A 13,411-nucleotide genomic window follows, 5' to 3' on the forward strand; every position below is an offset into this window, starting at 1 on the left:
CTGAGCACCAAGGAATTGATGCTTTCAAACTGCGGTGTTGGAGAAGACTCTTGAGAGTCCCTTGGACTGCAAGGAGATCCAACCAGTCCATCCTAAAGGAGATCAGTCCTGGGTGTTCATTGGAAGGACTGATTTTGAAGCTGAAACTCCAATACTTTGGCCACCTGATGAGAAGAGCTGACTCATTTGAAAAGACACTGATGCTGGGAAAGATTGAGGGTAGGAGGAGAAGGGGACAACAGAGGATGAGATGGTTGAATGGCATCACCAACTCGATGGACATGAGTTTGGGTAAACTCTGGGAGTTGGTGATGGACAGGGAGGCCTGGCGTGCTGCGGTTCATGGGGTCTCAAAGAGTCGGACATGACTGAATGACTGAATTGGCTGACTGACCGTGTGCCAAAACTGTTTTATATATATATATATATATATATATATATATATATATATGTATATTATATGTGGGCTTCCAGGTGGCGCTAGTGGTAAAGAACCCGCCTGCCAAGGTAGGAGTCGTAAGAGATGCGGGTTTGATCTCTGGATTGAGAATATCCCCTGGAGAAGGGAATGGCTGTCCACTCCAGCATTCTTGCCTGGAGAATCCCATGGACAAAGAAGCCTGGTGGGCTATAGTTGATAGGGTCACATAGAGTTGCACATGACTGACTTGACTTAGCACGCATGCATATATGTATGTATCATATATATTGCAATTTCACAATTGTTAACTAGTTTAATCCTTTAGGAGATGAGTACTTTTTATTATTCCCATTTTACAGAGAGGGAAACTAAGGCAGATGGAGGCTAAGTAAGTTACTGAGGTCTTCTGGCTAATAAATGGTAGGCAGTTTTCCACTGCCACTCTGCTTCATACAACAAAGTCATTTTTATACCTGAAAACTGATGTGAGCATGTTGTCGGGTTCCTTCACTGAGAACAGAGGTCTAGGAGATTAGGGGGACAATCAGGTGCTCTGGAGCTTTGGCTGACCTCGCAATGACAAAGCCAGTTTGGCTCACAGAAACTCCTCTCGTTTGTTTCAGCAAGTTAGTGGTGAGGCTGGCAAGTCTTGCTAACCAAACAAATGTGCTGTCAACTCTAGGACATCACAAGTCAAATGGGGCCAGGATGCTTTCTTGAATCCCCACAGAGACTGGCAGACCCCAAAACAGCCTAGTTAGAATGATTAATTGAACTGATCACATAAATGAAAATATCTATTTGGACCCCAACTGGCTGCTGTTGCTTTCTGAGCACCTTAGTAATTCATAAAGCTAAGTCCAATGAATAATAAAATGACTTATAGCTGAAGGCTTGCTCATACTGTGCTGAAACAATTTTATATACAAGTAAATAAATCTTCTTTTCAGAGTTCATTAAAGTTTCTAGAAAACTTTTGCTGGATCAGTTCAGCCACTGCAGCCAGTAATCTTCTGGGAGTTCGATATTTAGAGGAGCATTAAATCTTTCAGGTAATTAGGAGGCAGTTTAACAGGCAGTCCCCCAACTGGTGGGCAGTGTCCATAGGCACAGACATGGAAAACATCCTGCATGTAGTCAGAGCTCAATAAATAATAAATGAAATAAATGATCAGTGATTATAGTATCTGATGGGTCCACCAACATCTACTTAATTCATTACTGAAGATTTTGTGTTTACAATGAAAATAACCAAAAATGATACTATTATAATTCTAGGACAGAAGAAATTTTTTAAAAATGCAATTGAATAAAGAATTATGCATCTTGAATTCTGGAATTAAGGAAAGCAGGTTTAGGTACAGAAAGAACCTCCCAAAGTAGAGAGGACCATGGGATTGTGGACTCTTCTGCTGGATATTTCAGAAATGGCTGGCACTGCATTTGTGAAGATATATTTTATTATGCAGTGTTTCAAATATAGAAAGTTATAAACAATAGTACAATGAACAGCTATACGTTTACTATCTAGTATCATCAAATATTAACATTGTGATGGTATATTTTTGTTACATATTTTTATTATACTACATTTAAAAATAAATGGTTTAAAAGGTATCTTAATTGCGAGTCGGTTAAATAAAACAAGACATATTGCAATACTATGCAGTTACTTTAAGTCATGCATTGAGAGAATTTTCACTTAGGTTAGAAATTCTCAATTAGAATATAAAATCACATGTATAATAGAATTCCAATTCCATTAAAATATAAAATATGCAGATGTATGCACATAAAAAGATAAATGTACTGTTAACCATAGTTAATCATCTTTGGGTGACAGAATTATGGGTTATTTTTGTTTTCCTATTTATTTAAAATATAGTTGATTCACAATATTGTGTTAGTTTCAAATGTACAGCATAGTGATTTGTTTTTGTTTTTGTTTTTTTTGCAGATTATATTCCATTATGGGTTATTACAAGGTATTGGGTTTAATTCCCTGTGATGTACAGTAAATCCTTGTTGCTTTTTTTAGTTTATGTATAGTTATTTTTCTCCTTATGCTTTTCTATATTTTCCACAATTGGATTACTTCATAGTTTTGAAAAATGATTAAGAATTTTTTTCCAAAGCAAAAGTAAATACTTTGGGGCCTGTCATTAACCTGATCCTTTTGCACAGTAGCTGTGATGTGGGTAATAATTTGGCTTCAAAATGAAACCTCTTTATTTAAATTAAAAAATTTTTTTATTTTATATTGGAGCACAGTTGATTAACTATGTTGTATTTCAAGTGTATAGCAAAGTGATTTGTTTACACATAAACATGTGTCTATTCTTTTTCAAATTCTTTCCCCATTTAGGTTATTACAGAATATTGAGCAGAGTTCCCTGTGCCTTATAGTAGGTCCTTGTTGGTTATCTATTTTATTCCAAATTAAACTTTAAAAGGAGAGCAAGAGAGCTCAAAAGAAGAGAGATTTCACTGAGTTAAGGTTGCCCTGGGAAGCATTTTCACTTGTCCCTTTTTTAGTAGGATGGCCCTTCCTGTGGGGGAGCTCTTTCCACAGTCCCCCTGCATCCAGCTTGTCATCAGGCATTTCTCCAACCCAGGGACACCCAGCACAGTGCCTGCTCCACGTTGGCTGAGTGGGCACCTCATACTCACCGCGTACACTGGGAAGAGTTCCCGTGCGTTCAGGTCCCACTCGTTGATGTGGGAGCCGATCTGAACCCCGGGAAAGCCCAACTTCCTCACACAGCGCTCCATCTCCTTAACCGCCAGCTCAGGGGCCTGCATGGGCAACGTCCCCAGACCCACAAACCTCCTGGGGTGGCTCGCAATGGTGGCAGCTAGGTCGTTGTTCAGAAGCTGGCACAGGTCTAAAGTGTCCTGAGGTTTGGCCTGGTGGAGACAGGCAAGGGAAAGCACATGGTTCAAAACCTACTTTAGATATTTACTCTGCTCAGCACCTCCTCTAGGCTCAATCATTTGTCCCTCCCAGTGGCTTTACACCTCATAAACCTGAAGCACAGTTTGAGATAGGCACTTGGCCACAGAAGACCCAGAAGCCAGTCATTACCAAGGTAAAGAAAACTGCTAGGATATTGCTGATTAATTAGAAAACTGATGTAATCAGGGCCTGGAATCCTACACTAGACATAGAATGAGGGCAGACCATCTACCAACCCAAATAGGAGCCTGCAAGGCTCCCCCCACCCACACCAGGAACTGAGCCGGATATCCGGGCACCTCCTTGTCACACCTCCTTGGGGATGTCAGGCTGCTCATGAACCTCTCCTGTCCCTGTCTTTCTCCTTGTCCTTCCTGTTGGCGGTGACACTCAAAGAGTTACCTTAATAGCAAGATGCTGATGCAGACAACGTTTGCTTTCTGTTCTCCTAACTCTCCCTCCTTCCTTTCTGTCTTTCTTTTCAACATCATCCCACCCCACTGCTAAGAATCTGGTACTCTCCAGCAATGCCAGTTGTCCAGTTAGAATAGCACCCAATCAGGTAAATTCAGGTATCTTGAGGTCTTACGGTATTTTTATTTTAAGCAGTGAATTTTATCGTAGGAACAGATAAGTATTGAATCACTGATACTGGAATTATGAGCATAGGTGGCGGAGGTGAGAATAGGTTGGAATTTCCAAAGCTCCTTAAATCACCACATGCTTGAATATTTATTTGGTTGAGTGGGTACTTAGTGTACCTCCAACTACTTACAAAAGTGTCCTTTTGCAGGCTTGCCATCATGCCTGAAACTTTCAGCACTCAAGATTTAATCACTTGGGGAAAGACATCCAACTCAAGGAATCCTGTTTCGAATTGTGTGTATTTCCATGGGAGAGGCAACATATTAGGCCATCATCATCACTCCCGTCACCTCAAAATCTTTATCACTTTAGAATAAACTGGCTTGTCAGTTACTGAGCCTCGCTTGGCAGGAATGAGTCAATAGGTCGTTCTGATGGAGATTAAGATTGAGTCTAGAATTGTGCTGTCTAGTGGAAATCCAGTTCAAGTTACATAGTAACATGCAGCTATTGGCTACCATACTGGACTATGGAGTTCTAGAGCAAGGACATAACTAGGAAGACAGGCCTGGGAGAGAACAGTGCAAGTGTGAGGGGCCTTGCTGATCTCTAAAGGAGAGTTGGGTGGGCAATGTCAAGACGAGGCATCTGTCTACTTGCTGGGGAACTGGATGTGAGCCTTTGCTCACCAAGGAGATGGATTGAGATTTCACACTCACCCAGTAGCTAAACATGACAGGAACCGTGGAAAGGGCTTGCACAGTCACTCCTAGACAGAACCAAAGGCAAAACCAGTGAGAAGAATGACCCAGGCACCTCTGCATCTCCCAGGGCCTTGGAGCCTAGCAAGTCCCCGTCCCACCTTCCTTCTGCTCTCCCCTCCCTCACTGTGTCTTCCCTGTCTCCTTCTCTCAGGGTTCTCTGCCCTAGGCTTCCCTCATCCCTCAGCCTCAGTTCTAAGAGGAGGAGGAAAGGCTGGACAAAAATGAGATCATTGAAGAAAAACGAAAATGCCCATTTTTCAAAGGTTATTTCAACAACTGTGAAGTTGTATTTAAGCAAGGCATTTCCCCGTCAGTTTTTTTAAGGTGTTTCATCTTAGGTCATGCATGACAGAGTATATTTCTCAGTCACCTTCCTGGCCCTGTAATTCATCTCCTAAGTGAGTCTGGGTAGAGTCCCACTGTCTGGAATGCCCAGAATGAGGCCCTGAGTGTGGTTCCAGATTCCAGCCTCCAGGATGCCTAAACTCTCTGATAGTCACACTCCTGGAGCTGGGGTATTGGGAGAGATGCTGCCAAACCAAGGATGGGCCCTCTTTCCCTCATACACACATCCAACCCAACAGCAAGTCCTGTTTGCTCTACTCCAGTTCCTTTTATGCACTCACCTCTCCCCATCTCTTGCCACTGCCTGGTCCAAGCCACCAGCATTTCCTATGGGGACTGCTGCAGAAGCCTCCAAGCTGGTCTCCTACCATCACTCTTGTCCTCTTACAGTTTGTTTTCCACTTGGAAGCCAGAGTAAGTGTTAAAACTTAGATCAAGTCACTCTATTATTCAAAACTTCCAAGTACTTTTAGAGTAAAATCACACTTAGAGTAAAATCCAGACTTGAACATGGTATAAGGCTCCACACAGTCTCTCCTGCTCACACTGAGCTTCATTTGCCTCCTGCCTGTTCTTTGGAGCTCTTTCCTGCCCCATGGCCTTTGCACAGCTATTCCATCTGCCTGGAATGCTCTTCTTTTGGCTCATCACAGGATGCGCTCCTTTTCACCCCAAGATCTCCGTTCAAACATCAGATTCTTGGAGAGGCTTTCCCTAACTCCATGCATTCTCTGTCTCACTGTTCCGTTCTTTTAATGTTCTGTGACTTATTACAGTCTGTCATGACTGTAGTTAGTTGTTTATTCTGTGCCATTCCTTACTTGATCATAAACACCACATGAGCCTGTCTGTCTATGTCCCATCCCTAGTGTCCAGAATAGTGCCTGGCGTGTTGAACATACCCATATATGAAAAAATAGATCATTGTTTAGTGAGGACTAGACCCTACAGCTTTTGATTATAGAGCATCATTAAACGTTGCCACAGATAGGATTTGTGTCCATTGATTAGTTTGCAACAGACAAGTCCCTTTCAACTGCAAAATCTTCACATTTTACACAAATGCTTTTGCTGACATTATTCCGTTTAATTTCTCCACTTTACAGATTGGATCTAAGGTCACATGGCCTGCCAGTGGTGGGATGAGGCTCCTGTCCAGCTTGGCTCCTTCCCTACACCCCAGTGGCCATCACTTGTCACTGTATTTCATATTAACATAGTAAATTGCATTATTTATGTGCTGGTTTATTTGGATAGCTATTCTTTAGTCTCTGGGAATTGAGAGGGAAAAAAACAAGTCTAATCCAATTAGAGCTGATATTTAAAAAACCAAACAAACAGGTGTTTAAAAGTTTGGCATAGCACAGCATTCCCCAAATTTACTGCTTTACCTTGAGTAAAGTGGGCAGAGGCCAGGGGTAGAGAGAAGTGACATCATAAAAACAAATTCAGAGGCCTTCCTTTAAAAACTCTGACTCAGTGGATGGGGCCTGAAAAAAATTCCTAGTAAGCACCCCAGGCAATGCTTATCCTGAGGGAGGCTTGGGAAAAGCTCTCTTGGAAGAGTGAAGGAATGGGAGAGACAGTCCTGAGTACAGTCCCAGCTCTACCATTTACTGTTGTGTGTTCCCAAGCAAATCGTTTAAACCCTTTGCATCCCTCAGGTGGGAATAGGTACAACAATGCCTGCCACGTAATGTGATGAAGCAACCCAGGAGCTACCTATTACATTTGTCTCCCGGTGAAAATGGCATGGCATGCTGAGATCTTCTGTGTTGTGCTTTTATCATTTTATTTTCTTACCTTGGCGGAGGCAGAAGGATACACTGTTAAGCCCTTGTGGCCAGACTGCCTGGGTTCAAATCCCTGTTTTGCCCCCTATAAGTTATGTAATCTTGGACAGATTGCTTAATCTCTGTCCCTAAGTTTCTTCATCTGTAAAATGGGTATAATAATAGTTGCTACTGCCTATGGTTGTTATAGAAATTGACTTAATACATGTTGGGTGCTGAGAGCAATGCCTGGAAACAAAATAAATGCTCAGCAAGGGTTAGCCATGACTGTTCTCTTAAGGATAGCCATGGAATGAAACACACAACCAAAACCAAAGGGGACATTCTTTATCTAAACTGCAGTCTTGAACAATAGTTCTGACACTAGTCATCATTTCCACTAGTTTTCCCCTTGAGAGGTGGGAGCTCTGGTTCAGCTTGGGCTCTGCTATCAGTCTGGGAAGCCAGTTCTCTCTCCAGTGCCCCTCCCATCCCTGTTCTAGAACAGGGGCATGTGTACTGTTTTCTCTGGAATGGCCTATAGAGGTGCTTCAGGCTGTCCACAAAGTTCAATGTCAGTGCAATTTAGACATACTTTTAATTATTTTAAAAAAATCTATAAAGCAATATCTGGCCTAGAGTGCATGGATGCGTGTGTGCATGCTAAGTTGCTTTAGTTGTGTCCCAGTCTTTGCAACCCAGTGAACTGTAGCCTGCCAAGCTCCCCTGTCCATGAGATTCTCCAGGCAAGAATACTGGAGTGGGTTGCCATGCCTTCCTCCAGGGGATCTTCCCAACCCAGGGATCTCTTATGTCCCCTGCATTGGCAGATGGGTTCTTTACCACTAGCGCCACCGGACATGACTGAAGTGACTTAGCAGCAGCAGCAGCACCACTGGGGAAGCCCATCTAGCTTAGAGTTGCCAGAGACCGCCTGCTCATTTTGGGGCTGATAGTTCAACTCAGTTTGTGCAGACCTTAGAATAAAATGTCTCCTGCTATCTCTGTGTATGTACTTGAACTTCTCATGTATTTGTCTTTGGTTATAAAGATGGTAGATACAAACTCTTTTGTTTGTGTGTATGAACTGTTTGTTTTCTGGATTAAATCTAGACCACTGATGTTAAAATTTAGGCCTGACAGTGTTATTGTGGGGGCTCCTCATCACAGCTCCTGGGCATGGCCCATGGGTGTACAGAAGGCTGGGTGCCCTTGTTGGAGCACGCTCTCCTTGGTGGCACAGCCAGCCAGGTAATAACAAGTGAAAGCACAATGTGGCTGTCATACCATACTTTAAAAATTAAATTTTATTTATTTTTCATCCCCGTCCATCATATCATATTTTAGATAGGCTTTCACAATTCTTTTGAACTGGGGGGACTTGTTTGATTTTTAAATATAGGATAAGGAATGCAAGCAGTTATTAGAAACTGTTATTGATTTAGCTAGGAAATAAAAATTTCCTAACTCTCCCCTTTCAAATGTCTGGATTAGTTTTATTGTAGAGTCTAGTGGGACTATCTGATTGCTTTTTGTGTCTGCTCCTGCTTCCACCCCATGTGTGTCCGTGGGGATGTTCTGGGTACTGTGCTAAAGCAAACTGCAGAAACAAGTTGAATCCTGACTCAACTAAGAAAGCAGTTGACATCTTTAATCTGTGAATTCGAATATTTACTGTTTTTGTTTGTTTGTGTGTTTGGCCATGCCGTATCATGTGGGATCTTAATTCCCTGACCAGGAATGGAACCCAGGACCCCTGCACTGGAAACCCAAAGTCCTAACCACTGGGTCACCAGGGAAATCCCTAATTCTTACTGTTTTAATTGACTCTATAAGTAAATACTATGCATTTGAATTTAACATTTTTAAAATAATAAAATACTACTTTTATCTTTTTGATAATATAGCACGTGTGCATGTGTGCTACGTTGCTTCAGTCGTGTCTGACTCTTTGTGACCGTGTGGATGGTAGCCCTCCAGGCTCCTCTGTCCATGGGATTTTCCAGGCAAGAATACTGTAATGGGTTGCCATGCCTGCCTCCAGGGGATCTTCCCAACCCAGGGATTGAACCTGAGTCTCTCATGTCTTCTGTATTGTGCAAGAGGGTTCTTTACCACTAGCACCACCTAGAAAGCACCACCTAGAAAGCCCCGATAACACAGTATTCTACTTTGAAACAAGCGTACCTAATTTGGGGGCTTCCCTGGTGGCTCAGATGGTAAAGAATTGCCTGCAATGCAGGAGACTTTGGTTCAATCCCTGGGTTGGGAAGATTCCTCTGGAGAAGGAAATGGCTGCCCCCTCCAATATTCTTGCCTGGGAAATCCCCTGGACAGGGGCGCCTGGAGGGCTACAGTCTATGGGGTCTCAAAGAGTCAAACACAACTGAGCACACACATACCTAAAGTTTAAATCCACACTCCAAAAACATTATAGTGGAGGGTGCCATCCCTCCCCCAGTGAAGCTGAAACAGTGGAGAAAATGGGATCAGAGGTTGCCATCACATAAATCATGTAAGGTAATCAAAGGGCAGACTTGCCTCTAACATCAGATGGAAACATTGATACCTTTTCTCATTGTAAATACCTGTTTGGTCCATTTCTCTAAGACGAGCTTCTGGATCCCAGCAGTTCTCTTGGACCACTCTGAAGACCTTCCCATCTTTCAGCATCTTTGCTTCTCCCTAGGACAGAAAACTCAGATCAGCAAATGGTGACCTAAGCTTGCTTAGCTGGAGAAAGGAATGGTAATCCACTCCAGTATTCTTACCTGGAGAATCCCATGGACAGAGAAGCATGGTGGGCTACAGTCCATGGGGTTGCAAAGAGTCAGACATGACTGAGTGACTAACACACACAAACACACACACACAAGCTTACTTAGATTAATTCTTCCTTGTATGCTTTGGAATGTGGTTCTCCCCTAATCTTTTTAGGCATTTTTCCTTAATCCTTGAAGAAGTACAAATTTGTTTGTTTAGCAGAACTCAACTTGTTTTCCCCCTGCCTTAATATTGACTTGGATTTGAAGGGGTGTGCTTTGTGGGTGTCAGAGGCTGGATACAGAGAGAACCAGGTCATGGTCATGACCTTTTGGGACTATACAACTGAGGATTGTGTAGGTTACCTTGCCATTCTGAACTGCTGGCTCCAAAAGCTAAGAGGATGGCCCAGGATCTGGAAAACTCTAGATTTATAACATTTTAGAACTGGTAAATGGCACCCCACTCCAGTACTCTTGCCTGGAAAATCCCATGGATGGAGGAGCCTGGTGGGCTGCAGTCCATGGGGTCACTAAGAGTCAGACACGACTGAGCGACTTCACTTTCACTTTTCACTTTCATGCATTGGAGAAGGAAATGGCAACTCACTCCTGTGTTCTTGCCTGGAGAATCCCGGGGACGGGGGAGCCTGGTAGGTCTATGGGGTGGCACAGAGTCAGACACGACTGAAGCGACTTAGCAGCAGCAGCAGCAAGGACCTCTGAGGTAGGCCATGTTGTCCAACCCTGTTTTTTTTTTTTTTTTTTAATATTTATTCACTTATTTAGTTTTGGCTGTGTTGGTCTTTGTTGCTGCACTCAGGTTTTCTCTAGCTGCAGTGAGTGGGAGTTACTCTTCTTATTGCCGTGGCCTCTCTTGTTGCGGAGAATGGGCTCTAGGCGTGCAGGCTCAGTAGTTGTGGCCCATGGGCTTAGTTGCTCCATGGCGTGTAGGATTTCCCAGCCCAGGGATTGAACCCATGTCCGCTGCATTGGCAGGTGGATTTTTAACCACTGGACCACCAGGGAAGCCCCAACTTCTTGTTTTATAAAGAAGCAACAGATGGATAGTGAGAGGAAACAATTTGTCTGGCAGAGCAGGGCCCGCGGATGTCAGGACCTGCAGGGGGAGGAAGGCCATTCGGGGACCCAGTCTAGACGTGCACGTGAAGTTTGGTGCTGAGCTGCTGCTTCTCCCAGGCATCGTGCCTGCCTTGTACACTACCTTTTAATACTCAGGGAAGGGGGGCCAAACTAAACGGCTTCTCAAAGCATGGCTGCTACTGCTGCTTAGGCTCTAAATTGAGCTTCAGGTTGCTGATCCCTAAAGAAAGGGAAAAGTTCTCCCTAAAATCATACTTCTCAGGTTCAAATCATTATTCTGCAACTTATCGTATAGCCATAAGCAAGTTAAACATCTCTGAACCACAGTTTGCTCTTTTTTTGTTGTTTGTTTGCTCTTTTTTTCATTATAAAACATGTTAATTTAGCACCTACTTTTCTTTCTCTGACTGATGTAAAAACTTTAAGGATATACAGTTGGAAAAAGAAAGGATATACACTTGAGGAAAAAAGACAAGTTAATAATCTATCACTAAAATTTAGGTCATAAGCATGGAGATTGGAAGGACTGAGAAAAGGAAGAAGAAATTAAGGCACAGATTTCCATCCATGGAGATGAAGAACAGAGTACCTGAGTTGATTGGGCAGAGGTTCCATAAGCCTACTATTTTTGTAGGTATTAGTAGTTTATTATTTAAAAATGTGTTTTATTGAAAAATAGTTGATTTACAGTGTTTATTAATTTCTACTACACAGCAAAGTGATTCAGTTATCCTTCCCAAGATGGTATAATGTGCCACCAAGATCCCCCTTCAAGAATAGAGGAGTTGGGAGTTCCCTGGTGGTCCAGTGGCTAGGACTCTGTGTTTTCACTGTGGGGGTCTGGGTTCAATCCCTGGTTAGGGAACTAAGATCCCTCAAGTTGTGCAACATGGCCAAAAAAAGAAAAAAGGATTTCTTCTCCTAGCTTCTGAGAATTACCAGGGAGTATTGCTGGCAGACAGCTCTCAGTTGTCAGTCCCTATGGAGAAAATAGGAAGATTGCCTTGGGTGAAGAGAACCACTTCCCTAAAGTCCTGCCTCATTTCCAGGGAAGTCCATTTCCAATGACTGATTACTGTAGAGCAAAAGGCCCCTCTTCTTTGCCCCCCACCCCCAACTTGGGACCCCTGTGGAGGTTAGCTCTAGAGCTTCTTAAGGGTCAGCTTAGACCTCTGTTGAGAACATCACAGCTCAACATTGCCCTGTTTTACCCTACTTCCTCCTTTTCCCTTCCACTGATGTCCATTCTGAGAGCACTTCCTATTAAACCTTCTGCATGCTCATCTCCATCTCAGAGTCTGATTCCCAAAGAACCTTAGAACCTCACCTGTGACCCTTCTGATTCTTAAGTTCTAGTTTTAATACTGTCTACAATGAGTCCAAATATAGCTGATATTTCAAATGTCTGGTATTGTGTATCACTAAAAAGTGTATTTTATAGAATGACCATGTTATCCAGCAATCCCACTCCTTGGCACATATCCAGACAAAACTTCAATTCAAAAAGATACAAGCACCCCTATGTTCATAGCAGCACTATCCACAATAGCCAAGACATAGAAACAGCCTAAATGTTTATTGACAGATGAATGGATAAAGAAGATGTAGTACAATGAAATACTACTCTGTCATAAGAAGAATGAGATAATGCCATTTGCAGCAGCATGCATTCAACTAGAGATTATCACACTAGGTAAAGTAAGAAAGAGAGACAGAAATACCATATAATATCATTTATACATGGAATCTAAAATTTGGCACAAACGAACCTACCTATGAAACAGAAACAGACTAAAAGACATAGAGATCAGACTTGTGGTTGCCAAGGGGGAGGACAATGAAGGAGGGATGGCCTGGCAGTTTGGATTTAGTAGATGCAAGCTATTACATATAGAGATAGTGGACAAAAAGGAAAATAATAGTGCAGGGGAAAAAAGAAAAAAAATATGTATTTTAAAATTCTGTCTTTTATCAACAGATTTCCATTCTCTTCCCCCTTCCCCAGGTGCCCACTCAAGCTCTACCTCTAGACCATGCAAGCTGCTAGACTGGTTGGGCTTGAGGTGCAAAGCTGGCAGAAATGACCCAGACACTGTCACCAGGAAGCAGCTTCTGTAATCACTGCAGCTGTCACTTTAAAGTTTCTGAAGGACAGCTCCATGGGAAGCTATGTTACAACCACTTCCAGCTATATTCACTCAACCTGCTACTGCTCATCTCTTGCTCAGATCTGCTTGTCCTCCTGGCTCTATTGCCTCTCTCCTTGATGTCAGCATTATCTTTCTCACCTCTATGAGACTACATCATTTTTTTTTCACTTCCCTCTGTTTGACATGTCACCATCCCATCCATTTTCCAATATGTCTCCAAAATAGACCCTGCAGTGATCCACATTTCTCCACCTCCACTGCTCCAGCCTTGGTCCGAGCCCTATCTTCTCTCATCTGAATGATGCTGCAGCCTCAAGCCTGATCTCTTTCTGCTTTCATTCTTATTCCTCTCTAACCCAGTCTCCACAAAGCAGCAGAGTAAACTCTTAAAACCCTAAATCAGATCTTGCTAGTTCCCCACAGGAAACTCTTGAATGGATTTCTATTGTCCTGAAGATAAAATGCAACCCCCTTAACCTGACCTACGGGGCTTCATCATCTAACCTCTGCTTGTCCCCACAACTTAATCATGGGTCTCAGTTCAGTTCAGTC

General features: G+C 42.9%; 1 protein-coding gene across 5 annotated transcripts in view; it reads right to left on the bottom strand.

The window, feature by feature from the left end:
* Positions 1-13,411, bottom strand: part of ACMSD (aminocarboxymuconate semialdehyde decarboxylase) — a 64,461-nt gene that overhangs the window by 36,961 nt on the left and 14,089 nt on the right. For 4 of the 5 annotated variants that reach the window (XR_009740958.1, XM_061439483.1, XM_061439464.1 and 1 more), the window contains exons 3-5: positions 9,432-9,528; positions 4,682-4,731; positions 3,092-3,328 (exon numbers count right to left, since the gene is read on the bottom strand). Coding sequence is in view for 4 of the 5 variants with exons in the window: in XM_061439483.1 (XP_061295467.1) it covers positions 3,092-3,328; positions 4,682-4,731; positions 9,432-9,528 (384 nt within the window). In the remaining variant the exon portion in view is untranslated. Of the gene's footprint in view, positions 1-3,091; positions 3,329-4,681; positions 4,732-9,431; positions 9,529-13,411 lie in introns of those variants that run through there. The other variant, XM_061439490.1, reaches the window with a different exon arrangement.

The sequence above is a fragment of the Bos javanicus genome, chromosome 2 (assembly GCF_032452875.1).
Source record: "Bos javanicus breed banteng chromosome 2, ARS-OSU_banteng_1.0, whole genome shotgun sequence".
In the NCBI taxonomy this organism is placed as follows: Eukaryota; Metazoa; Chordata; class Mammalia; order Artiodactyla; family Bovidae; genus Bos; species Bos javanicus.